Source organism: Halichoerus grypus, chromosome 5 (genome assembly GCF_964656455.1).
Source record: "Halichoerus grypus chromosome 5, mHalGry1.hap1.1, whole genome shotgun sequence".
NCBI lineage: Eukaryota > Metazoa > Chordata > Mammalia > Carnivora > Phocidae > Halichoerus > Halichoerus grypus.
This window is the reverse complement of record NC_135716.1, coordinates 85394068-85419271: the sequence shown is the minus strand read 5'-3', so window position 1 is coordinate 85419271 and position 25204 is coordinate 85394068. Positions and strand designations below refer to the sequence as shown.

The 25204-nt window shown below is 37.2% G+C and overlaps 1 protein-coding gene across 7 annotated transcripts in view; it reads right to left on the bottom strand.

Annotated features, from left to right (window-relative positions):
* ARNT (aryl hydrocarbon receptor nuclear translocator) overlaps positions 1–25204 on the bottom strand; it is a 74341-nt gene that overhangs the window by 46534 nt on the left and 2603 nt on the right. For all 7 annotated transcript variants that reach the window (XR_004919249.2, XR_004919250.2, XM_078072476.1 and 4 more), the window contains exon 2: positions 3750–3861. Coding sequence is in view for 5 of the 7 variants with exons in the window: in XM_078072476.1 (XP_077928602.1) it covers positions 3750–3861 (112 nt within the window). In the remaining 2 variants the exon portion in view is untranslated. The remainder of the gene's footprint in view (positions 1–3749; positions 3862–25204) is intronic.

Genomic DNA, 25204 nt, shown 5'->3' with positions numbered 1-25204 from the left:
CTCTACCTCTCTGTCAAAACAAAACAAAACAAAACAAAACCTTAAGAAACAAAACAGAGGATCATAGGAGAAGGGAGGAAAAAATAAAACAAGATGAAATCAGAGAGGGAGACAAGCCATAAAAGACTCTTAATCGTAGGAAACAAACTGAGGGTTGCTCGAGGGAAGGGGGTGGGGGGATGGGTAACTGGGATGGGACATTAAGGAGGGCATATGATATAATGAACACTGGGTATTATATGAGACTGATGAATCACTGTCCTCTACCTCTGAAACCAATAATACATTATATGTTAATTAACTGAATTTAAAAAAATTAATTGAATCAAATTAAAATTAAATAAAAGAATGTGTATTACTTTTTTTTTTTTTAAGATTTTATTTATTTATTTGACAGCGAGAGAGGGAACACAAGCATGGGGAGTGGGAGAGGGAGAAGCAGGCTTCCCACGGTGCACGGAGCCCGATGCGGGGCTTGATCCCAGGACCCTGGGGGATCATGACCTGAGCCGAAGGCAGACGCTTAACAACTTGAGCCACCCAGGCACCCCTGTGTATTACTTCTTTTAATATATTTTCCTGATTACCAATAATACCCATTCATTTCAGAAAATCTGAAAATAAAGACAAGTCTCCCATTATCTCATCATCTAGAAATTGATGAGTATCCTTTCAGTTTTGCTATGCACATTACACATATTTCTTTCTGACAGAGCAGTATGTTACATAAACTGTAACCTCCCAACATACTGTGAACATTTTTCTGTACTGATACATACCTGTCACCTCCAATAGCTGTACAGTATTCCATTTCAAATATACTATAATTTAATCAATCCCCTAATTTTGATATTTATAATGCTTCTAATTGTTTGCTATTACACGTAACCATAACACTGTGTTTAAGAGAGTGAACTCTAAACCTAACCTCCCAAGGTTCTTCGTATCAAAGATCTTCCACTTACTGGCTTTAGAACCTTGAGCAAGCTACTTATTCAATGAGTTAAAATGTATAAAACTCTTGGGAGACACAGCAAGTCTTAATATGTTACTCATGTTACCACCTAAACTCAAGGATCACTCTTGCATTATTATTAGCTGGTGAAATTTAAAGACTAGCTCTATTAGCTACACAATTTTTCTTTTTGAGAGAGAGAGAGAAAGTTAGCGTGCATGTGTGAGTGGGGGGAGGAGAAAGAGAGAAACCAAGAATCTTAAGCAGGCTCCAGGCCCAGTGTAGAGCCCCAACGCAGGGCTCCATCTCATGACCTTGAGATCACGACCCGAGATGAAATCAAACTGGAAATCCAGGTGCCCCTTAGCTACACAATTTTTAAAAAGAAAGCAAAAAGAGAAATTTAACAACAAAAAAATGGGACAAAATACTACCCATTCTCCCAGGCCTTTTTTTTTTTTTTTAAAGATTATTTATTTACTTGGGGCATCTGGGTGGCTCAGTTGCTTGGGTGTCTGACTCTTGGTTTCGGTTCAGGCCATGGGTCATGGGACGGAGCCCTGAATCAGGCTCTGAGCTCATCGGAGATTTTCTCCCTCTGCCCCACCCCAACGTGCATGCACTCCCTCTCTCTTCCAAATAAATAAATCTTAAAAAAAAAGATTTACTTATTTACTTATGAGAGTAATACACAAACTATACTAATAAAGAAAAAAATTGAAAAAGCAGCAAGACAAAAGAAGTCCCTAACTTAAAAGTGAAAACCCGTAAGGCTACTGGAGATTTCTCGACAGAAACTTGGCAAGCCAGAAGAGAGTGGCATGATATATTCAAAGTGCTGAATGGGAAAAATCTGCAGCCAAGAATACTTCCCAAACAAAAACTAAAGGAGTTCGTGACCACTAAACCAGGCCTGCAAGAAATATTAAAGTGGACTCTGAGTGCAAAGGAGAGACCAAAAGTGACAAAGACAAGAAAGGATCAGAGAAAATCTCCAGAAACAACAACAGAACAAGTAATAAAATAGTTATAAATACATATCAATGATTACTTTGAATGAAAATGGACTAAACACTCCAATCAAAAGATACAGGGTGTCAGAATGGATTAAAAAAGCAAGACCCAACTATATGCTGCCTACAAGACACTCATTTTAGACCTTAAGACGCCTGCAGATTGAAAGTGAGGGGGTGGAGAAACATCACACAAATAGATGTCAAAGAAAGTCGGAGTAGCAATAGAAAGACAAAGTAGACTTCTGGTTCTTGTATTGTTTTAGTCCTGCTTTGGTATCAGGGTAGTACTAGCCTTATGGAACGACTGTGAATGTGATCCCTCTATTCCATTATTTGTAAGATTTTGATAAAGATTGTCATTATTATTTTTTAAATTTTTGTGGCGTTCGCTAATGAAGCCATCATATGCCTTAGGTTTTTTTGTGCTGGGAAATTTTTGATTCCTAATTCAACTTTCATTCATGTTATTGGTTTAATAAGATTTTCTACTTCTTAGATTCATGATTCAATCTTGGTAACTTGTGCATTTTTAGAAATTATGTTTTTTTCCTAAGTTATCGGATTTGTTAGAACATAATTATTTACAGTAATCTGTTATCACACTATGTATTTCTGTGGTTATCTATTGTATTGTTTCCCTTCCATTTTGGTTCTCATTTTGGTTTCTGAGTCTCCTTTTTTTCCTTAATGTAATTAAAGCATTGCCAATTTTATTTTTTTTGTAAAAACTGGTCATTACTTTCAATGTTATGTTATTGTTTATTATGGCCTCTTATTTATTTCTGATTTTTCTTTATTTCCCTCCTCTACTAAATGTCAGCTGTGTCTTCATTTTCTAGTTCCTTGTGCTATAATGTTACCTTGAGTTTTTTAATACCGGCATTTATAGCATAAATTTCATTCTAACATCTGTTTTCACTGCATCCCATACGTTTTAGAATATTGTTTTCTTTTGTTTTGAGGCATATTTTGATTTGCCATTTATTTGGCCCATTGCTTGTGCAGTAGTGTGTTGTTTTTTACATATTAAATATTTAATATTTACATTGCACGTTTTCCAGCTTTATTGTTGATCTTTAGTTCTGTACCATTGTGGCTGGAAAATACACTTGGTATGATTTCAGTCTTCTTAAATTTGTAATATTTGTTATGCTTCTTTTTATGTGATTTAACCGGGGATTCTTCTGTGTGTACTTGAAGAAAATGTGTATTCTATTTTTCTTGGATGGAATGTTTTACATATATCTTTTAGAACCATATATCCTGAAGTATGCTTCAAATAAGAAATGCTCTTGTTGAAAAAAAAAAAATAACTTTGAGGGTACTCATTTAAAATAAAGCATATCACAGAGAAGGTGGGGGGGACGGGTGAAATAGGTGAAGGGGATTAAGAGTACACTTGTCATGATGAGCACCTGAGTAACGATGTATAGAATTGTTGAGTCACTATATTGTACACCTGAAACTAATAAAATACACTGTATGTTAATTATATAGTAAAGTAAAAATCTTAATAAAAAATAAAATTAAAAATAAATAATTTTTTTAAAACCCTGCATATAAGAAACATACATATATATTATATAAATATATATAGAGATAAAAACAACAATTCTGTATAAGGAAAAAAATCCAGGGACTAAAGAGAGGTATCTGACAGCAGTGTAGTCAGTAACCAGTTGAAATGAGAGGGCTGGACATAGCAAAGAGGATTCAGCCACTAACTAAATCAGGCTGGCTTATAGGAGAGCCATTCATGACACGATACCCAAACTCACCCTGGTCGCCGCTTAATAGCCCTGTGGACAATGGCTCCTCCACCTTGAATCCCAGGCCCAGGGTTTCCTGAGGCAATGGCTGGACCCAGTGATGGTACATCTGATGTCATTTCTATCAGAGAAAAATGGAAATATACATTTAAGAAAGATAGTCCTTTCTTAACATTATCATCATCACCAAGTTAGCTGCAAGAAAGGCTCAGGTAGGGATGAAATCCCAGTAGTTTGCTAGAAAACCCATACGCTCATATCCAGATTGCTCTTCTTGAATTCTTACACTGGTGAAAACATACATTCCCTGTACTTCAGTTCCTCCCCCTTCACAGAGTCTGGGAGGGAGTACTATATTCTATCTGCAGCCTTCACTTTTAAAAGCTTGTGATAGTGACAGAATGCTAATCTAAAACAAACATACACACACACTCACAAAATCGGTTAATACATTTTACTCATGCAACAAACATACATAACTTAGATCCTTTTTTTATTTTATTTAGAAAATACAGAAAAGAATCCAAAATAACTGGAATTCTAACCTCACCTAGCAATAACAAAGCAGCACTCTCCTTTCCTCTCCCAAAGTGGTGTCAGTGAAAGCCATCTAAAACAGATTTTTTTTTTTTTAAAAGATTTTATTGATTTGAGAGAGAGAGAATGAGAGAGAGCACATGAGAGGGGGGAGGGTCAGAGGGAGAGGCAGGCTCCCCGCCGAGCAGGGAGCCCGATGCGGGACTCGATCCAGGGACTCCAGGATCATGACCTGAGCCGAAGGCAGTTGCTTAACCAACTGAGCCACCCAGGCGCCCCAGATTTTTTTTTTTTTAAGTTTTATTCATTTATTTGACAGAGAGAGAGACAGCGAGAGAGGGAACACAAGCAGGGGGAGCGGGAGAGGGAGAAGCAGGCCTCCCGCGGAGCAGGGAGCCCGATGCGGGGCTCGATCCCAGGACCCTGAGATCATGACCTGAGCCGAAGGCAGATACTTAATGACTGAGCCACCCAGGCGCCCCGCTAAAACAGATTTAAATAAGATCCAATATCTGGGACGCCTGGGTGGCTCAGCCGGTTAAGCATCTGCCTTCAGCTCAGGTCATAATCCTAGGGTCCTGGGATTGAGTCCCATATCAGGCTCCTTGCTCAGCGGAGAACCTGCTTCTCCCTCTGCCTGCCGCTTCCCCTGCTTGTGTGAGCACTTTCTCTCGCTCTCAATCTCTCACAGATAAAATCTTAAAAAAAAAAAAGATCTAATATCACATAATACAAAAATATTCAAACTTCAATTTTAAGAAAATCACTCATCATACCAAGAACCAAGAAGATCTCAAACTGAATGAAAACGATGATATAACAAAAATGTTAGAATTATCTGACAAAGGTTTTAAAGGCAGTCATGATAAAAATGCTTCAACAATTATTAACACAGTTGAAATAAATAAATTGAAAGCTTCGGCAAAGAAACAGTCTCAACAAAGAAACAGGATATAAACAAGAATCAAATAGATATTTTAGAACTGAAAAATAACTGAAATAAAAAAGTTAAATGGATTGATTCAAGAGCAGAATGGAGAGAACAACGAGAAGAATCAGTGAAATGGAAGACAGAACACTAGAAACTATCCATTAGAGTACTGGGAAAGATAAGAGAAAGAGGGCAAAGCTGAAAAATAATGTCTAAAAATTTCCCAAATTTGGCAAGAAATGTAACCTACAGATTCAAGAAGTTGAGTAAACCCCAAAAGGATAAACCTAAAGAAATGCATTCCAACACACATCACAATTAAACTTCTAAAGACTAGTTTTGGAAGTAGCTAGAGAAAAATTACACCTTACCTACTGAAGAAAAATAATTCAAACAACAGCAGATTTTTCACCTGAAACCATGGAGGCAAAAAGAACATGGCACGATATCTTTTAAGTTGTAGGGAAAAAAGAACTGTCAACCCAGAATCCTACAACCAGTGAAAATATCATTCAGGAGTGAAGGGGAAATCAACACTCTCTCTGATGATGTACAACTAAGGAGAACTTGCAACCAACAGACCTATCCTTAAAAAATGACTAAACAAAATTCTCCAAAAAGGGAAGAAATTATAAAACAAGGAATTCTGGAACATATCAAGAAATAAAAAAGAACACAGTATGCAGAAATATGGGTAAAATCCATAGGCTTTCCTTCTCCTTTTGAGTTTTCTTAATTACATTTGGTGGTTGAAGCAAAAAATACAACACTGATATGTTTCTGAATGTATATAGAGGAAATATTTATGACAATTAAATTACGAATGGGGATACTAAAGAGAGGTAGGATGTTAACACTTAAAGTGGTAAAATGACACCACCCATAGACTGTGATGTTATGATATATAATGCAATGCCCACTCCAGCAATTACCAGAAAAGCTATACAAGGAGATACACCAGCAAACATTGCATATAAATCAAAATGCAATTTTTTTTAAGATTTTACTTTATTTTATTTTTTTTAAGTTTATATATATATTTTTTTGGTAATCCCTACACCCAATGTGGGGCTCAAACCCAAAACCCCAAGATCAAGAGTCACATACTCTTCCAATTGAGCCAGCCAGGCGCTCCTCAAAATGGAATTCTAAAAAATGTTCAAATAACCTACAGGAAGGCAGAGAAAAAAATAGAGAAACAGAAACCCAAACAAATGAAAACAGCAGACTTAAGCCCTAACATACCAATTTTATTAAATGTAAATGGTCTAAATATACCAATTAGTAAAAAGAGATTAGCAGAACAAACAAAAAAAATGACCCAGTCTATAAGAAATGCTTTCAAAAAAAAAAAAAAGTTGCTTCAAATGTAACAGTAGAGACAGGTTGAAAGGAAAAGGATGATAAAAGATATATCATACACTGATCAAAGGAAAGCAAGAGTAACTGTATTAATAATAATCAAGTAAACTCCAAAGCAAATAAAATGACCAGAGACAAAGCACATTATATAATATTCAAGCCACCAAGAAGACATTTGGCAGCTATGCACCAAACAAGAGCACTGCAAAATCTGTTAAACAAAAACTGATAAAACAGAAAGGAGAAAATAATTATAGCTGGAGACTTCAACACCCCTCATTCAACTGACAAGACAATTAGAAAATCAGCAAAGATATAAAAGATCTCAATGACACCCTCAACCAACAGGATCTAATTAACATTTACTCAAACACTCTACCCACAATAGCAGGTACACATTCTTTTCAAGTGTCCCCAGAATAAACCTAGATAGGAAATATCCTGGGCCATTAAGCCTCAACAAATTTAAGAATGAAATCATAGATTATGTTCTCCAACTACAATGGAATTAATCTAGAACTCAGTAAGATAACAGGAAAATCACCATACACTTGGACACTAAATGACACATTTCTAAATAATAAATGAGTCAAAAAAGAAGTCTCAAATGAAATTAAAAATACACAGAACTAAAATGCAAATTAAAATACAAGATAGTAAAATTTGTGGAACACAGCAAAAGCTGTACTCAGAGAAAATTTTATAGCACTAAAATGCTTACACTGGAAAAGAGGAAAAGTCAAGTCAATCATCTAAGCTTCCACTTCAAGCACCTAGAAAAAGAACAAAATAAACCCAAAGCAAGCAAAACGAAGGAATAGACAACGTAAACCAATGAATTTGAAAACAGAAAAATACTTTTAAAAAATAAAATCAAAAGCTGGTTCTTTAAATAGATCCCAAAAATGGACAAGGCCTAGCAAACAAAAACTACCAATATCAGAAATGAAAAGAGAGAGAGAAAAAAAAAAAACCAAAAAGACACATATCACTACAAACCTCAAAGAAATGAGAGAGTAGTGGTAATACTAGGAATAACTTACAAACATAAATTTGACAACTTAGACAAAATGGACCAATTTCCTTAAAAAAATACAGACCCAATACAAAACAGATGACTTGAATGGCCCCATAAATATTAGGAAATTGAATCCATAATTTAAAAGCTCTCGGGGCGCCAAGGTGGCTCAGTCGTTAAGCATTTGCCTTCGGCTCAGGTCATGATCCCAGGGTCCTGGAATCGAGCCCCTCATCGGGCTCCCTGCTCCACGGGAAGCCTGCTTCTCCCTCTCCCACTCCCCCTGCTTGTGTTCCCTCTCTCGTTGTCTCTCTGTCAAATAAATAAATTAAATCTTTAAAAAAAATAAAAAATAAAAGCTCTCAAAAAAGAAATCTCCAGGTCTAGACGAAGAATTCTACCAAACATTTAAAAAATTAGTATCAGTTCTACACAATCTCCTCCAGAAACTGGTTGAGAAAGGGAACACTTACCAATTCCTCTTAGGAAGCTAGAATTGCCCTGATACCAAAACCAGACAAAATCAGTACAAAAACAAAGCAAACAAACTGACAAAAAAACTAGAGATCAATATTCCTCATGAAAACAGATATAAAAATTCTTAGTATTAGCAAATAAAATTTAACAATATGTAAAAGAATTATATAACATGACCAAATGTGATTTACTCCAGGGAAGCAAACTGGCTCAATATTTAATAATCAATCAACATAATCCACCATATTAGTAAGATAAAGAAGAAAAATAACAGATGATCATATCAACTTATGCAAGAAAGCATTTGATAAAATCCAACACTCATTCCTAATTAAAAAATCACAAAAATAAAAATAGAGGGAAATGTCCTCAACTTGAAAAAAGAATCTACCCCTCCAAAAACCCCAAAACAACAAAAGAAAGAAAGAAAGAAAGAAAGAAAGAAAGAAAGAAATCAAGCAAGCCTAAAGCTAATATTATACTTAATTGTGAAAGACAATCCTTTTATGATTGGGAACTAAACAAGAATGTTCCCTCTTATCATTTATTCAAACATACTGGGAAACCCTAGCCAGTGCAAAAAATGCAAGAAAAGGAAACAAAAGGCATAAAGATCAAAAAGAAGAAATAAAACTTCACAGATGGCATGTCTTTGTAGAAAATTCCAAGGAATCTAACAAAAAAACTCAGAGCAAGTAAGTGAATCCAGTAAAATTGCAGGATACAAGATAAGTATACAAGAATAAATTGCTTCTATATATTAGCAACTAATAGACACCAAAATTAAAAATACAAAGCTATCTACAGGGACGCCTAGGTGGCTCAGTCGGTTAAGCGGCCAACTCTCAGTTTTGACTCAGATCATGATCTCAGGGTCCTGGGATCAAGCTCTGCATCAGGCTCTGCACTCAGCGGGGAATCTGCTTAAGGATTCTCTCTTTCCTTCTCCTCCTCCCCCTGCTCGCACTCGCTCTTTCTCTAAAATAAATAAATAAGGGGCGGCTGGGTGGCTCAGTCGTTAAGCGTCTGCCTTCGGCTCAGGTCATGATCCCAGGGTCCTGGGATCGAGTCCCACATCTGGCTCCCTGCTCGGCGGGAGGCCCGCTTCTCCCTCTCCCGCTCCCCCTGCTTGTGTTCCTGCTCTCGCTGTCTCTCTCTGTCAAATAAATAAAATCTTTAATTAATTAATTAATTAATTAATTAATTAATTGTGGGGTGCCTGGGTGGCTCAGTTGGTTAGGTATCTGCCTTTGGCTCAAGTCATGATCCCAGGGTCCTGGGATGGAGCCCCACATCAGGCTCTCTGCTCTGCAGGGAGTCTGCTTTGCCCTCTGCCCCTCCCCCCATTCATGCTCTCCCTCGCTCGTTCTCTTTCTCAAATAAATAAAATCTTTAAAAAATATAAAATAAAATAAATTTTTAAAAAGCTACTTGTAATCACTTTAAAAAAAGAAAAAAATACTTGAGTATAAATACAACAAACACAGGACTTGTATGCTGAAAACAACACAACACTGATGAAAGGAATCAAAGATCTAAATAAATGGAGAGAGATACCATGCTCATGATTTTAAAGACTCAACATAATAAAGATGTCAATTCTCTTCAAACTGATAGACAAGTTTAATGTAATTCCTATCAAAATTCTATCAAGATGCTTTTATAAAGAAGATAATTCTAAAATTTTTAAGGAAAGGTAAAGGAACTTAATAGCTAAAACAATTTTGACAGAGAAAAGTGGCAGGAATCAGTCTACCCAATTTCAAGGCTTATTATATATCTATGGTAATCAAAAGTATGGAGTCTTGGCAGAGGGACACAGAGCAATGGAAGCCAGAAACAGACCCACACAAATATGCCCAAATGATTTCTGACAAAAGTGCAAAAACAATTCAATGGAGGAAAGATCATCTTTTCAACAAATGGTGCAAGAGCAACTGGACAACTGTAGATGAAAAACTGAACCTCAATCTAAGCTTTGCCCTTTATATAAAAATTAATCAGAATGGATCACTATGTAAATGTAAAAACTATGTAACGTTTAGGGGGGAAAAAAGGAGAAAATCTTCAGGATCTAGGTCTAGGCAGAGTACTTAGATTTGGCACCAAAAGCATGATCCATGAACAGTAAAAGTGATAAATCGGATTTCATTAAAATTAAAAACTTTTAGTCTGTGAATGACTGCCAGAAGATGAAAAGACAAGTAACAGAGTGGAAGAAAATACTGAAGGAAAGGATTTGTATCCAGAATATAAAAAGAACGCTCAAAACTCAACATTAAAAAAAGCAGTCTGGGGGCTCCTGGGTGGCTCAGTCATTAAGCGTCTGCCTTCAGCTCAGGTCATGATCCCAGGGTCCTGGGATCGAGCCCCGCATCGGGCTCCCTGCTCGGTGGGAAGCCTGCTTCTCCCTCTCCTGCTCCCCCTGCTTGTGTTCCTGCTCTCATTATCTTTCTCTCTGTCAAATAAATAAATAAAATCTTTTAAAAAAAAAAAAAAAAGGCAGTCTGACTACAACAGGGGCAAGACATGAAGAAACAGTTCACCAAAGATACAAAAATGGTAAATATGCATATGAAAACACGATCAACATCATTAGCCATGAGGGAAATGCAAATTTAAGCCACACTGAGATGCATTACATACCTATTGGAATGGCTAACATAAAAATAAATAAAAATACCGGGCGCCTGGGTGGCTCAGTCGTTAAGCATCTGCCTTCGGCTCAGGTCATGATCCCAGGGTCCTGGGATCGAGTCCCACATCGGGCTCCCTGCTTGGCGGGAAGCCTGCTTCTCCCTCTCCCACTCCCCCTGCTTGTGTTCCTGCTCTCGCTATCTCTCTCTCTGTCAAATAAATAAATAAAATCTTAAAAAAAATAAATAAATAAATAAATACCAAATGCTGGGAAAGATACAGAAAAAGATCACTTATACATTGCTGGTAGATGTAATACAGCACAGCCACTTCAGAAAATAGTTTGGAAGTTTTTTTGTTTTGTTTTGTTTTTCAAAGATTTTATTTATTTATTTGATAGAGATACAGCGAGAGAGGGAACACAAGCAGGGGAGAGTGGGAGAGGGAAAAGCAGGCTTCCCGCGGAGCAGGGAGCCCGATGCGGGGCTTGATCCCAGGACCCTGAGATCATGACCGGAGTGGAAGGCAGACGCTTACGACTGAGCCACCCAAGCGCCCTGGGAAGTTTTTTTAAAAACTTGGGATGCCTGGGTGGCTCAATCGGTTGGTTAAGCACCTGACTTCGGCTCAGGTCAAGATCTCAGGGTCCTGGGATCAAGACCCGCATCCTGCTCTGCACTTAGCAGGAAGTCTGCTTCTCCCTCTGCCCCTCCCACCGCCCCCCCAATCAGGAATGTACTTTTTTAAAATTTGAAACAAATACTTTTGTAAAGCATTTATTAATGTAATTATTTTTTCTTTTAGTTTGTTAATGGCATGAATTACAAGTTTTCTCAGGTTGAACCATCTCTGAGTTCCTGGAATAAACCCTACTCAGTAATTGCAGTAGATTGAATAATATAAAAATGCATGTCCACACAGAATCTCAGAATGTGACCTTACTTGGAAATAGGGTCCCTGAAGATAAAATTAGCTAAGACTAAGGTCATAATGGCTTAGGTTGGGCTATAAATCCAATGACTGCTCTTTTTTTTAAGATTTGAGAGAGAGAAAGCAAGAGTGCATGAATAGGCACACACACAGGGCAGGAGGAGGGGGAAAGGGAAAGGAGAGAAAGTCTCAAGGGAACTAGCGCTCAGCACAGAGCACTCAGCACCAAGCACTCAGCACTGAGATCAGGACCTGAGCAGAAACCAAGAGTCGGACGCTCAACCCACTGCACCATCCAGGTGTCCTTGACTGCTTTCTTTATTAGAGGAAGGAGAGACACATTGGATACAGGGACACAGAGATTGGAGTGACATGTCCAAGCTAGAAAAGAGGGAGAGATTTCTCCCTCAGAGCCTCCAGAAGGAACCAAAGCTGCCAACATCTTCATTTCAGATTCTGAGCCTCCAGAGCTGTGAAAGAATACATTTCTGTTGTTTTAAACCCCCCAGTTTGTTAATTTGTCACAGCAGGGAAACTAATAATGATGTATGATTCTTTTAATATACTCTGGATTTGAATCACTAATATTAGCCCCTTTCAAATGGAAAAACAGGGTAGCATAGTTAAGGAGTATTCTTTTTTTTTTTTTTTAAAGATTTTATTTATTTATTTGAGAGAGAGAGCACAAGAGGGGGGAGTGGGAGAGGGAGAAGCAGACTCCCTGCTGAGCAGGGAGCCCGATGCGGGACTCGATCCAGGGACTCCAGGATCATGACCTGAGCCGAAGGCAGTCGCTTAACCAACTGAGCCACCCAGGCTCCCAGTTAAGAAGTATTCTTATTGCACTGAAATCAAGTACCTTCTATTAAAATCACAATTTTACAGCCTTGCCTGAGGAAAGCATCCACATCCTAGACACCAAATGGAAAGCCAGGGATCTGGGTCAATGCACTAACCTCTGCGTCTAGAGTTCTTCCAGCCTGCTCCTACCTTCAGGTCCTGGGCCTGAGCCGTGGCCTCCAGCCCAGCCATCCCTGATGCAGACTGGCTGCCCCCACAGCCCATTTCTCCTGCTTAATGGGGTTTTGTGCAATTCGGGAGTTTTTCCATAAACTGACCCTTGTATTAATAGAGCCTTTAGGAGATTTCTGTTAGAAACTAAGGACCTCCCTTCAGCTCTGAATAGCTTTTTCCCTTGATTCCAACTAAAAGATTTATGTACCTTTCTAGTTCACTCAAATTTGTGGGTGGCTTCTCTCCCTTTCCTATTCTACATTCTTTAGTCCTATGTTAGCTTTACATCTCAGAAATGGTGAAATGTACATCAGTCCAATAAAATATGAAATAACAAAAAAAATCACAATTTCACAGAAATTACAGAAAAATAGTAAATATATTTTAGTCAGTCAAATAATCTCCCAAATTTACAGAAAAGCTACTTCTTAATGTAACTTCCTTTCCTGAAATAAGAGAAATAATATAAAACTAAGTCACTCAAAACACACAATGAAGGAAAACAGGAATGATAAAGGAAGCATTAAAAGTTGGATGGGGGACCCGGGTGGCTCAGTCGGTTAAGCGTCTGTCTGACTCTTGTGTTTTTGGCTCAGGTCATGATCTCAGGGTCGTAAGATCAAGCCCCACACTGGGCTCAGTGCTCAGCACGGAGTCTGCTTAACGCTCTCTCTCTGCCCCTCCCCCAACTCACACTTACCCTCTCCCTCTCTCAAATAAATAAATACCTTTTTAAAATATTTTGGATAGTAAAATGTTCAAAAAGAAACCTTGGGAACAATAATTCATCATGTTCTTAATGTCTGAAATATGAACTTTGGATATGTTTTTAATGTTTTATTTATTATTCCTAAAATCTACCTCCAAATTTTATTTGTAATAAATTGCACCCAACCGGGTCTCCTGGGTGGCTCAGTCGTTAAGCGTCTGCCTTCGGCTCAGGTCATGATCCTAGGGTCCTGGGATCAAGCCCTGCATCGGGCTCCCTGCTCAGCAGGAAGCCTGCTTCTCCCTCTCCCACTCCCCCTGCTTGTGTTCACTCTCTCGCTGTCTCTCTCTCTAATAAATAAATAAAATCTTTAAAAATAAAATAAAATAAAAAAATAAATTGCACCCAACCTAAAAACACAAAACCTCTTTTATGCATGTCTTTTATTACAAGCCCAAGCATTTATAACTGCCTTTAATACTGGATAAAGAATGTACTTAAGTACTCATCATTAAAATGATGATGCATTATCACAAACTAGTAACCAAAACAGTATGGTACTGGCACAAATACAGACATATAGGCCAATAGAAAAAAATAGAGAGCCTAGAAATAAATCCTTACATGTATAGTTAAATGATTTAACAAGGGTTTCAAGACAATTCAGTGGGGAAAGGACAGTTTTTTCCAACAAGTGGTACAGGGAAAACTGTTTATCCACAAGCAAAAGAATGAAGTTGTACCCTTACTTTATATCATACATAAAAATTAACTCAAAATAGATCAAACTCCTAAATGTAAGAACTAAAACTAGTTAACTCTAGAAGAAAGCATAGGAGGAAAACTTCATGACAATGAATTTGGCAATTTCTTGAATATATCAAAAGCACAAGTAACAAAAGTAAAAAAAAAATAGATAAATTGGACTTTATCACTAGAAACTTTTATGCATCAAAGAACACTATCAGGGCGCCTGGCTGCTCAGTTGGTACAACATGCGACTCTCGATCTCAGGATTGTGGGTTCAAGCCCCACGTTGGGTGTAGAGATTACTTAAAAATAAAATCTTAAAAAAAAAAAAAAAACACTATCAAGAGAGTAAAAAGGCAACACATGGAATAGGAGAAAAAATTTGCAAATCATATATCTGATATGGAATGAATATTGAGACTACGTAAATAACTCCTACAACTCAACAACAACAAAAAACATAACCTGATTTTAAAATGTCCAAAAGACTTGAATAGACATTTCTTCCAAGAAAATACACAAATAGCCAATAAGCATATGAAAAGATGCTCGACCATTACTAATCATTAAAGAAATGCAAATCAAAACTACAATGAGATAGGTATCACCTCACACCCATTATGATGGCCACCACCAAAAAATTTTAAAAATTATTTTAAACATTTTTTGGGCGCCTGGGTGGCTCAGTTGGTTAAGCGACTGCCTTCGGCTCAGGTCATGATCCTGGAGTCCCGGGATCAAGTCCCACATCAGGCTCCCTGCTCAGCAGGGAGTCTGCTTCTCCCTCTGACCCTCCTCCCTCTCATGCTCTCTCTCATTCTCTCTCTCGCAAATAAAATCTTAAAAAAAAAAAAAATTATTTTAAACATTTTTTAAATAATAAAAAATAAATGAGTGCCTGGCTGGCTCAGTTGGTAGAGCATATGACTCTTTATCTTGGGGTCGTGAGTTCTGGCCCCATGTTGGGCACAGGGCATACTTAAAACTTTTTTAAATTAAAAAATAACAAGTATTGGGGCACCTGGATGGCTCAGTCAGTTAAGTGTTTGCCTTCGGCTCAGGTCATGATCCTCCTCCTCAGCAGGAAGCCTGCTTCTCCATCTTCCCCCCACCCCCCACTCATGCTTTTTCTTGCTATCTCTCTCTCTCAAATAAACAATCTTAAAAAAAAAAAAAAAGTATTGGTGAGGATGTGGGGAAACTGGAACTCTTGTACTCTGTTGGTGGGAATATAAAATGGTGCAGTCACTATGGAAAACAGTATGGACAGTCCTAAAAAAATTAGAAACAGAACTACTTTATGATCCAGCAATTCTACTTCTGGATATATACTCAAAAGAATTGAAAGCAGAGTCTCAAAGAGATACTTAGACAACATCCACGTTCATAGCAGCAATATTCACAATAGCCAAGAGGTGGAAGTAAGCCAAGTGTCCACTGACAGATGAATGGATAAAAAATTGGGGCATATACATCGCCTTTTAAAAAAATGAATCCTGCAATAACACACAATACAGATGAACCTTGAAGATATCAGCTAAGTGAAATAAGCTAGTCACAAAAGGAGAAATACTATATGACTCTACTTAAATGAGGTACCTAGAATAGTCAAATTCATTGAGAAAAAGCATAGAATGGTCGTTTCCAAGGGCTGGAGGGATTTGGAAAATGGGGAGTTATTATTTACTGGGTACAGAGTTTCAGTTTTGCAAGATGAAAAAAGTTTTGGAGGTGTATGGTGATGATGGCTGCACAACAATATGAATATACTAAGGCCACTGAACTGTACACTTAAAAAATGTTAAAATGGCAAATTTATGTTATTTGCATTTTGCCACAATAAAAAAAAATGTAATATATCAGAAATATTTTGAGATGGATCTATACCATTGAAATGGAAAGTTATCCACCATATATGATAACGGAAAAATAAGCTACAGAAAAAAATACATAATATATTCCTTTTTTAAAGTTTATATGCAGGACGCCTGGATGGCTCAGTTGGATGAGCGTCTGCCTTTGGCTCAGGTCATGATCCCAGAGTCCTAACCCTTACAAACTTTACATGCTAGTAGGAGAGAGAGATCAACAAGAAAAATAATTAAAATATAAATTGGGATGACAATATGAAAGTAACATTTTATAGGTAAAAAATGAATAAATATCAAATTTCAAAATCAAATTTCATGATTCAACCTAACAATACATTATATAGCGATAAATGTGGAGAAAAATAAACCAGGGGAAGTCAAATCACAAGTATATAATGGTTAGGGGCACCTGGGTGGCTCAGTCGGTTAAATGTCTAACTCTTTTTTTTTTTTTTAAGATTTTATTTATTTATTTGACAGAGAGAGAGACAGCGAGAGAGGGAACACAAGCAGGGGGAGTGGGAGAGGGAGAAGCAGGCTTCCCGCTGAGCAGGGAGCCCGATGCGGGGCTCGATCCCAGGACCCTGAGATCATGACCTGAGCCGAAGGCAGTCGCTTAACCGATTGAGCCACCCAGGTGCCCCTAAATGTCCAACTCTTGTTTTCGGCTCAGATTATGATCTCAGGGTTCTGAGATCGAGCCCCGCATCAGGGTCCATCCTCAACACTGAGTTTGCTTGAGATCCTCTCTCCCACTCCTTAGGAAAAAAAAAAAGTATATAAAAGTTGAAGGATAGGAGGACAGCAATTTTAGATAGTGAGGAAAGACATCACTGAAAAGGTAAAAGGAGACAGGAATAGGAGACAAGAGATAAGAAAAGGAGATAAGGGAATAAACCATGCAGGTATCTGGGGGAAATGCATTATAGGCAGAGTGCAAAGATCCAGAGGTGAGAACATGCCTGTTAAGTTCTAGAAACAGTATGGATGACATCATGGCTAGAATGGAGTGAGTGAAATGTTACACAATAAACTAACAGTGGTTATCTCTGGGATGGCATTTAGAGACTTCTACATTTGATTTTCTGTATATCCTTATTATTTTGTCTTTTATATTAAGCATATATTACTTTTATAACTGGAAAATGCATGATCCAAATTTTTTTAAAAGAAAATGTGGGGGACACCTGGGTGGCTCAGTCGATTAAGCGTCTGCCTTCGGCTCAGGTCATGATCCCAGGGTCCTGGGATCAAGTCCCGCATCAGGCTCCTTGCTCAGCAGGGAGCCTGCTTCTCCCTCTGCCACTCCCCCTGCTTGTGCTCTCTCTCTCTGACAAATAAATAAATAAAATCTTTAAAAAAAAAAAAAAAAAAGAAAATGTGGGGGGGGTGGCATACATTGAAAATCTAAGAGAACAAAATTAAAAAAAAAAAAAAGAAAAAAGAAAATCTAAGAGAACAAAGCTTAAGCTTTAAAATTAGATAAATCTGGATTCCAATCCTAGGGTTGCCACTTAACCACCTATATGACTTAATTTCTCTGAGTTTATCTGTAAAATGTAGGTAATAGCACCGACTTTTTCAGAAGATATTAGATACTGCATGTGAAAAGAACTTAGCATAGCACCTGAAACACTGTAAGTACTCCTTAAATAGTAGCTTTATAAAAATATATCCAACACCAAAATGTTAATTGATTTTGCTATTAATTTTTTCATTACAAAAACAATATATTAAAATATGGATATACAGAAAACCAAATGTAAAAGTCTCTAAAAATATTCAACAATACAAAAGGGAACAGGGGCACCTGGGTGGCTCAGTTGGTTAAGCGACTGCCTTTGGCTCAGGTCATGATCCTGGAGTCCTGGGTTCGAGTCCCATGTCGGGCTCCCTGCTCAGCAGGGAGTCTGCTTCTCCCTCTGACCCTCCTCCCTCTCATGCTCTCTGTCTCTCATTCTCTCTCTCAAATAAATAAATTTAAAAAAAAATCTTAAAAAAAAAAAATACAGAAGTGAACAATCAAAAGTAAAATCCTCTACACACACTCCAATCCCATTTCCCCCTTGTGGGTAATTGCTATTAACATTTTGATATGAATCTTTCCAGATCTTTTTCTATATACCATATATCAAAGGTTTTTTTGGTAATTTTTACATAAGAAAGGGAGCCATCATATAATATTTATTCTGAATCTTTTGTTTTTTCCATATAACAATAAATTTGGACTGTGTATCATGTCAATAAATAGAGTTAGCTCACCCTTTTTAATAGTTATATAGTACTTCTTAGTACAAATGTATATATTTATGACATTCAAACAATCGGTATCATAAATAATGTTTCAATGAACACCACTGTGTATTTTTATGCATGGTGCCAGTGTTTCTACACTAATAAATTTCTGAAAATGACCCCCTGGATATAAGGGAACATATTTAAAACTTTGCCCATTACACTCCAAGAAGGCTATACCAATTAAGAGCCTCACCAACCATATCAAATTATTCATATGTCCACCTGCACTAAGTCCTAGCAATCCTTCAAATTTTTGCTAATTTTCTAGGTATAAAATGATTATTGTTAGTTTAATGTTCATTTATCTGTCATTAGTAAGACTGAATATATTTTTGTTATTGCTAATACTTTTTCTATTTTGTCCTATAAAATTTAAATAGTGATTACATGTAAATTCCCTAAGAAAAAGCAAAATCTCCAATTAAAAATAAAGTTCACACTTTTAGTAATAGGTTTATATAGAATCTGAGTTAGAGGCATTTAGAGAAAGAAAAGATGATTCTGAGATGGTTTAAATTAAGAAGTGGCATAGTTCGTAGCACAGAGAAGGTACTCAATAAGAAAGAAAAAGTAAAGGAAACAAGGCAGGCAACCAGCCAGCCAGCAAGTTTCAAAAAGGTAAATGAAGCTGGGCCTCAAAAAAAGTTTAAGGAGTGGAAAAAGGCATTCCACACAAAGAACATAAGCAAATCCTAAAGGGAGGTATGAAAATAGGTGTGAAGAGCTGTCAGGCCTAAATAGAGCACAGAGTCTGTATTTGGGAGAAAAAAATAAGATGTCAAGTGTTACCCAATTGTGAGAAGGCCTTGAATGACAAGATGAAATCTTAGATTTGATTCAACAAGCAACCAAAAGATAAAATACACCTTTAAATCAGAGTGACAAGAAGAAAACATAAATTAAAAGATTAATAAAAGTTTGAAGTAACAGAAGCAGGGAGATGAATTATACTAACCATAGATGAGGTGATAAAGGCAACTTCTGAATAAAAATAATGGAGTAAATGCATACATCTACTTTTACTCTCTCCCCCCTCAAAAAATTACATAAGGAGAAAAACAATTTTATACAAGACATAAAATCCATGGACAGAAAAATGGAAGAAAAAAGCAACAAATTTTTGGAAATGGACCACTGCCTTGATAGATCCACAAGAAATGAATCCTAAGCCAGCAAGGGGAAAAGCAGAAAACCACCCCAATTTATATGTCAGAATCCCCCAAAGTCTCAGGAATTGGTGATTCTAGGTACAGGGGAGAGGGTGTGTGTGAATGAAAGCTAAAATAAAAAGAATTGGTTCAACAATGTTTAAGCAGCAGGTGGGTTTCCAGATCCTCTCCCTGTTCCTTCCAGCAGGGAAACTGCCTTACTCCCCCATCAAAAGACTACTTTATTCTCTGGAGAATATAAATCTTCATTTCTATCTATTTGCCCTGGCCCAAGGAACACCAGGCAAAGTTGAAAGTGAGGCTATCATACTGAAAACGGGGAAACTAACAGCAATGTATGCAAAATGGATGCTTCACTCTTCCCTTGTTGCACTGCCTCGCCTATATTCCATGTTTTCTCTTTCTTGGATTACTGGTGAAGGACATCCTCTACTAAGTTCTCAAGAAAGAGTGTAAGGGAGACCTTGGATATATGAAAATATCTTTCTTATATTTCACTGATAGTTTGCCTACGTCTGCAACTCTAAGTTGGAAATTATTTTCCCTATGAATTCTGAAGGTATTGCTCCATTGCCTTCTACTTTCCAGTGTGATTAGTGAGAAGCAAAATCAATCTGATTCCAGATTCTTCTGAAGTGATCAACTTTTTTTCTTTGCAGCTCACAGGATACTCTTTTTATTTGATGCTGAAATCTCATGATATTGTGCCTAGATGTGGGTGTGTTTCATTCACTGGTCTGTCCCTTCAATTTGAAAACTCATATCTTCTACTTCCTGAACATTTTATTCAAACAAAAACAAAAAAGTTAAAAGAGATAAAAATGGTTGTTACTGGGGAGAAGAAACAGAGAACAGAGTGGAGGACTGTTGTTTTTGTAAGAAATCATGTAAAACTAAGTCTTTAAATAAATATATGCATGTATAATTTTGATTAAAATTACTTTATACATATATATGTTTAAACATCTTTTAAAATATACTTTTACATAATCAAAACATTTTATATGTTTAAATATATATGTTTTAGGGGGGAAACATATATATTGGTTATTTATCTGATAACCAATCAGATAAATACATGAAAGAATCCAAATACTTCCAGTTGCTTAGCCTGAGGAACTGGAAAAACTGTGACAGTCATGGAAGATATAGAAAAGTAAGGAAGGGTAGAAGATCTGAAGGGAATACTGGTGAGCATATATATAAATTGTATGTTAAAGATTATTCAAATAGAGATGTGTTTTAAATAGACGAAAATATAGTAAAGAAGCTATGTGAGAAGACAGGAATGACAATCTTAGAGAATCTTTTTTTTTTTTTTTTTTGAGAATCTTTAATACATGGAAGATAAATGAAGAGAATGGGATATAGTAGTTAGCAAACAAGTATTTAAGGTAGGAAAGCAAGTAGGTGGGCAAATAGATAGAAATGAAGGAAGCTTATTAATTATAAGTTCTAGCCCCAGCAGTGAAACTAGAAAAGAAGTAAAATGAACAAGAAAAAGAAAATGAGCAGGCAAAAGAGATAAAAAAGAGTCAGTAAAAAAAAAAAAAAAGCAGAGCAGCGTATCTAAGAGGCTCATCAAAAAGGTACAATTATGGGGTCTGAAGAACTAGGAGACGAATTCCAGTAAGAAGCCTAAAAGTTATTTAAAGAGCTGAGAAACAGGGGCGGGCACCTGGATAGCTCAGTCGGTTAAGCATCTGCCTTCAGCTCAGGTCATGATGCCAGGGTCCTGGGATCCAAATCCCGCATTGGGCTCCCTGCTCAGTGGGGTGTCTGCTTCTCCCTCTCCCTCTGCTCACGCTCACTCCCAAATAAATAAATAAATAAAATCTTAAAAAAAAAAACAAAACACTTATCTCCTAAAAAAATAAATATACTGACTATGGGGGCGCCTGGATGGCTCAGTCAGGTGAGCGTCAGACTCTTGATTTCAGCTCAGGTTATGATCTCAGGGTTGTGAGATCCAGCCTCAGGATGGGTTCAGTACAGATTCTGCTTGAGATTCTCTCTCCCTCTCTCTGCTCCTCCCCCTACACATGAATGCGTGCGTGTGCACTCTCTCTCTAAAATAAAGAAAGAAAAGGGGTGCCTCAGTGATTCAGTTGGTTAAGCGTTCAACTCTTGATTTCGGCTCAGGTCATGATCTCAGGATCCTGAGATGGAGCCCTAAGTCAAGCTCTGCGCTGGCGTGGAGCCTGCTTGACAGTTTCTCTCTCCTTCTCCCTTTGCCCCTCCCCCACTCTCTCTAAAAAATAAAAATAAAATATTTTAAAAATTTAAAATAAAAGAATGTTTGTTGACTGTGTAGACAGATTGCCAACAATCAAATTGTCTCTACCCCCTACTAGCTATGAGATTTCAAACAAACTATTCACTCTGTGCCTTAGTTTCCTCATTTGTAAAACAGTAATATTAGTACATACTTCATAGAACTGTTGTAAAAATTAAAAAAGATAATACATATGAGGATTAAATGAAATAATGTATTTAGAATAGAACAATTATTAATAAATGCTAGCTATTATAAATTAATTCATGTTAATGGCTTAATTAGTATTACCCTTGCAGAGGTATTTTCATGTGTTTTTTTTGAAGATTTTATTTATTTATTTATTTATGTGACAGAGAGAGACACAGCAAGAGAGGGAACACAAGCAGGGGGAAAGGGAGAAGCAGGCTTTCCCGCTGAGCAGGGAGCCCGATGCGGGGCTCGATCCCAGGACCCTGGGATCATGACCTGAGCCAAAGGCAGATGCTTAACGACTGAGCCACCCAGGCGCCCCGAGGTATTTTCATGTTGACAGTGCATAGAGATATGAACCCCCAACATTCACTTACTCAACCAATACTTATTTAACTCTAGTCCTACATCCTTGGCACCACTGTGAGCAGTGGGGCGCTGTGGTGAAAAAGGAAGGTAAAGGTCCTGCTCTCATGAAACTTAAATTCTAATTACATTGTTAAAATCATAAACTTAGTCTGTCCATTCAACTACAGTGAAAATGTAGGAGAAAATGAGGAGAAAATACAAAATGAAGAAATGATGAAGAGGGGCACCTGGCTGGCTCAGCTGGTAGAGCATGCAACTCTTGATCTTGGGGTTGTAAGTCTGAGGCTGATGTTGGGTGTAGAGATTACTTAAAAATAAAATATTTTAAAAATGATGAAGAGATGTAAAAGTTTAGAGAATTAATTTGGAAAAATGAGATATGGTTTCTAACATACAAACAGGAAAGTGCAACCTGGCATAAGTAGGAACTTAATAAATATTTAATCATTCTTTAAAACAGATGGCTCTAGAAGCAGGGTCTATCACTGGGTGTGGATGATGGGCCCAGATACACTCCAGTGAGCTCAAGCCTTGCATTTCAGAAAGGCTTTATTTTTTTTATTTTTTTTTTTTAAGATTTTATTTATTTATTTGAGAGAGAGAGAATGAGAGACAGAGAGCATGAGAGGGGTTAGGGTCAGAGGGAGAAGCAGACCCCCTGCCAAGCAGGGAGCCCGATGCGGGACTCGATCCAGGGACTCCAGGATCATGACCTGAGCCGAAGGCAGTCGCTTAACCAACTGAGCCACCCAGGTGCCCCCAGAAAGGCTTTAAATGTATTCTTTTACTGTTACATCTAAATGAAATCCGCTAGGGGCGCCTGCCTGGCTCAGTTGGTAGAGTATGTGACTCTTGATTTGGGGGGCTGTAAGTGTGAGCCCCACATTGGGTGTAGAGAATACTTAAAAATAAAATCTTTAAAAAAAAAAGGTTATTAAATACATACATACATAAAATCAGCTCTATACCCCCCACATAGGACAGTACCACCAGGGAATTAACCTTTAAAATAAAATATTGTGGGGGCGCCTGGGTGGTTTAGTCAGTTAAGTGTCCGACTTTTGATTTCAGCTCAGGTCTTGATCTTGGGGTTGTGAGCTCAAGCCCCACATTGCCAGCATGGAGCCTACTTAAATAAATAAATGAATACATACATACATACATAAATATTTGAGTGAATAGCATGAAAGGAAAAAAAAATGGTTCCAAAAAGTTTCCACAATCAGGGATTCAAATTTTACTAGTTTTGGAATGAAATACCCACAATGTGTCATGGCCTAAGTAAAATTCAGGAAAAAAGGGTTTGTTTCCTTGACTCTTACAATTTAGTTTTTTTTTTTTTTCCAGATTTTATTTATTTATTTGAGAGAGAGAGAGAGCACATGAGAGGAGGGAGGGTCAGAGGGAGAAGCAGACTCCCTGTTGAGCAGGGAGTCTGATGCGGGACTCAAACCCAGGACTCCAGGATCATGGCCTGAGCCAAAGGCAGTCGCTTAACCAACTGAGCCACCCAGGCGTCCATAGTTTTTGAAGATTAACCACCACTTGGCACTGTGTTGCTACCAATAACCTACTGTTATTTCCTTAGAAGCCATCCTCTATCACAGAGAACCACAAAAGACTTTCATTAAACATCCAGGAAACACAGTATTCTCATCTGTTAGTGGACTGTTTGAGTAGAGGGGTAGGGCTATAGTGCAAAAAACTAAAATTAGAGACCACTACTTCATAAAAATAAGAAAACTAGAGTTCCAAAAATGCAGAAGTATCTACTTCTTAATGTTTAAGAAAATAAAGAAGATTCAGGTTGGCACCACAAATCTAATGCATAGAGCTACACAGATCTAATATGCAGATCAAGGTTCTTTTTCAAAATGTTAATTGTATTTCAATTGTTGAATTAGTAAATTATATTTAGTATACTTTCAAAAGGTTTTTGCAATAGAATATCTTGACATCTTAATTTTACACCACATAAACTCCTATTTTTCCCATATCTGAAAAAAGTAAAGGTAATAGGTAAGAATATTGTTAATTAATGCTTTCAAAACTGTAATTTACATGAAAATTATGGAAAAAGAAAAAGAAAAATTTTTCCTAAATATCAGCTTCACAAACCCAAACAATGTTCGTTCCTTTACCTTCTGCCACATTCTCCATCCACAATAAGTGGTACCTACTAGCACAAAAAGAGGTGAGATGAGACTACCAGAATCAAGGAAAGAAATACCTACACGCCTACAAATTCATTCAAATCTCTGGTTTGAATACTGAACTGGAAGTCAAATACCTAATCTCTTCCCAACCAGTGCCTTAGCCAATGCATTATGAATCATGCATGCAATTTAAAAAGTGTTCATCAAAACTGTTAGTATTTCATAGACAAAAAAGACAGCCTAACACTTCATGGACCACCTACCACCCACTTCTACTTGCCAATAGTAGGTAAAAGTAATGACAAATAATAAAATATAGGGAATTATCAATTCATGTAGAGAAAAGGCCATTATTGCATTAGACCTATTACTTTAACATAACTCTTAGAGAGTAGAGAATAAGCCATATCTTACTCTACTTTTGATCCAGCACCATGTTAAGACATAGTGAAAATGCAAAGGAACCAGGTCCCCAACAAGATACTGAAGGGCCACCAACAGTCTCTAAATCACACTCTACAATTAACATGATCATCAAGCATTCTTATTAACCCTTAAGATTAAGTTAAATGGAGCTTAGAGAGAAAAGTTAAATAATGATTACACAAATCTTTTTGCAGGCATTTGTGAAGACAGAATTAACAAGAACTATAGGGAATCTTAACCAGCAAAAAGATAAAGTAGAAAAAAACTCAAAGAAATAGGTATGTATCTAGTGCCTTAAATGGCTCTAAGGAAATGTTTGACCATGCAACAAAGAATTCTGACC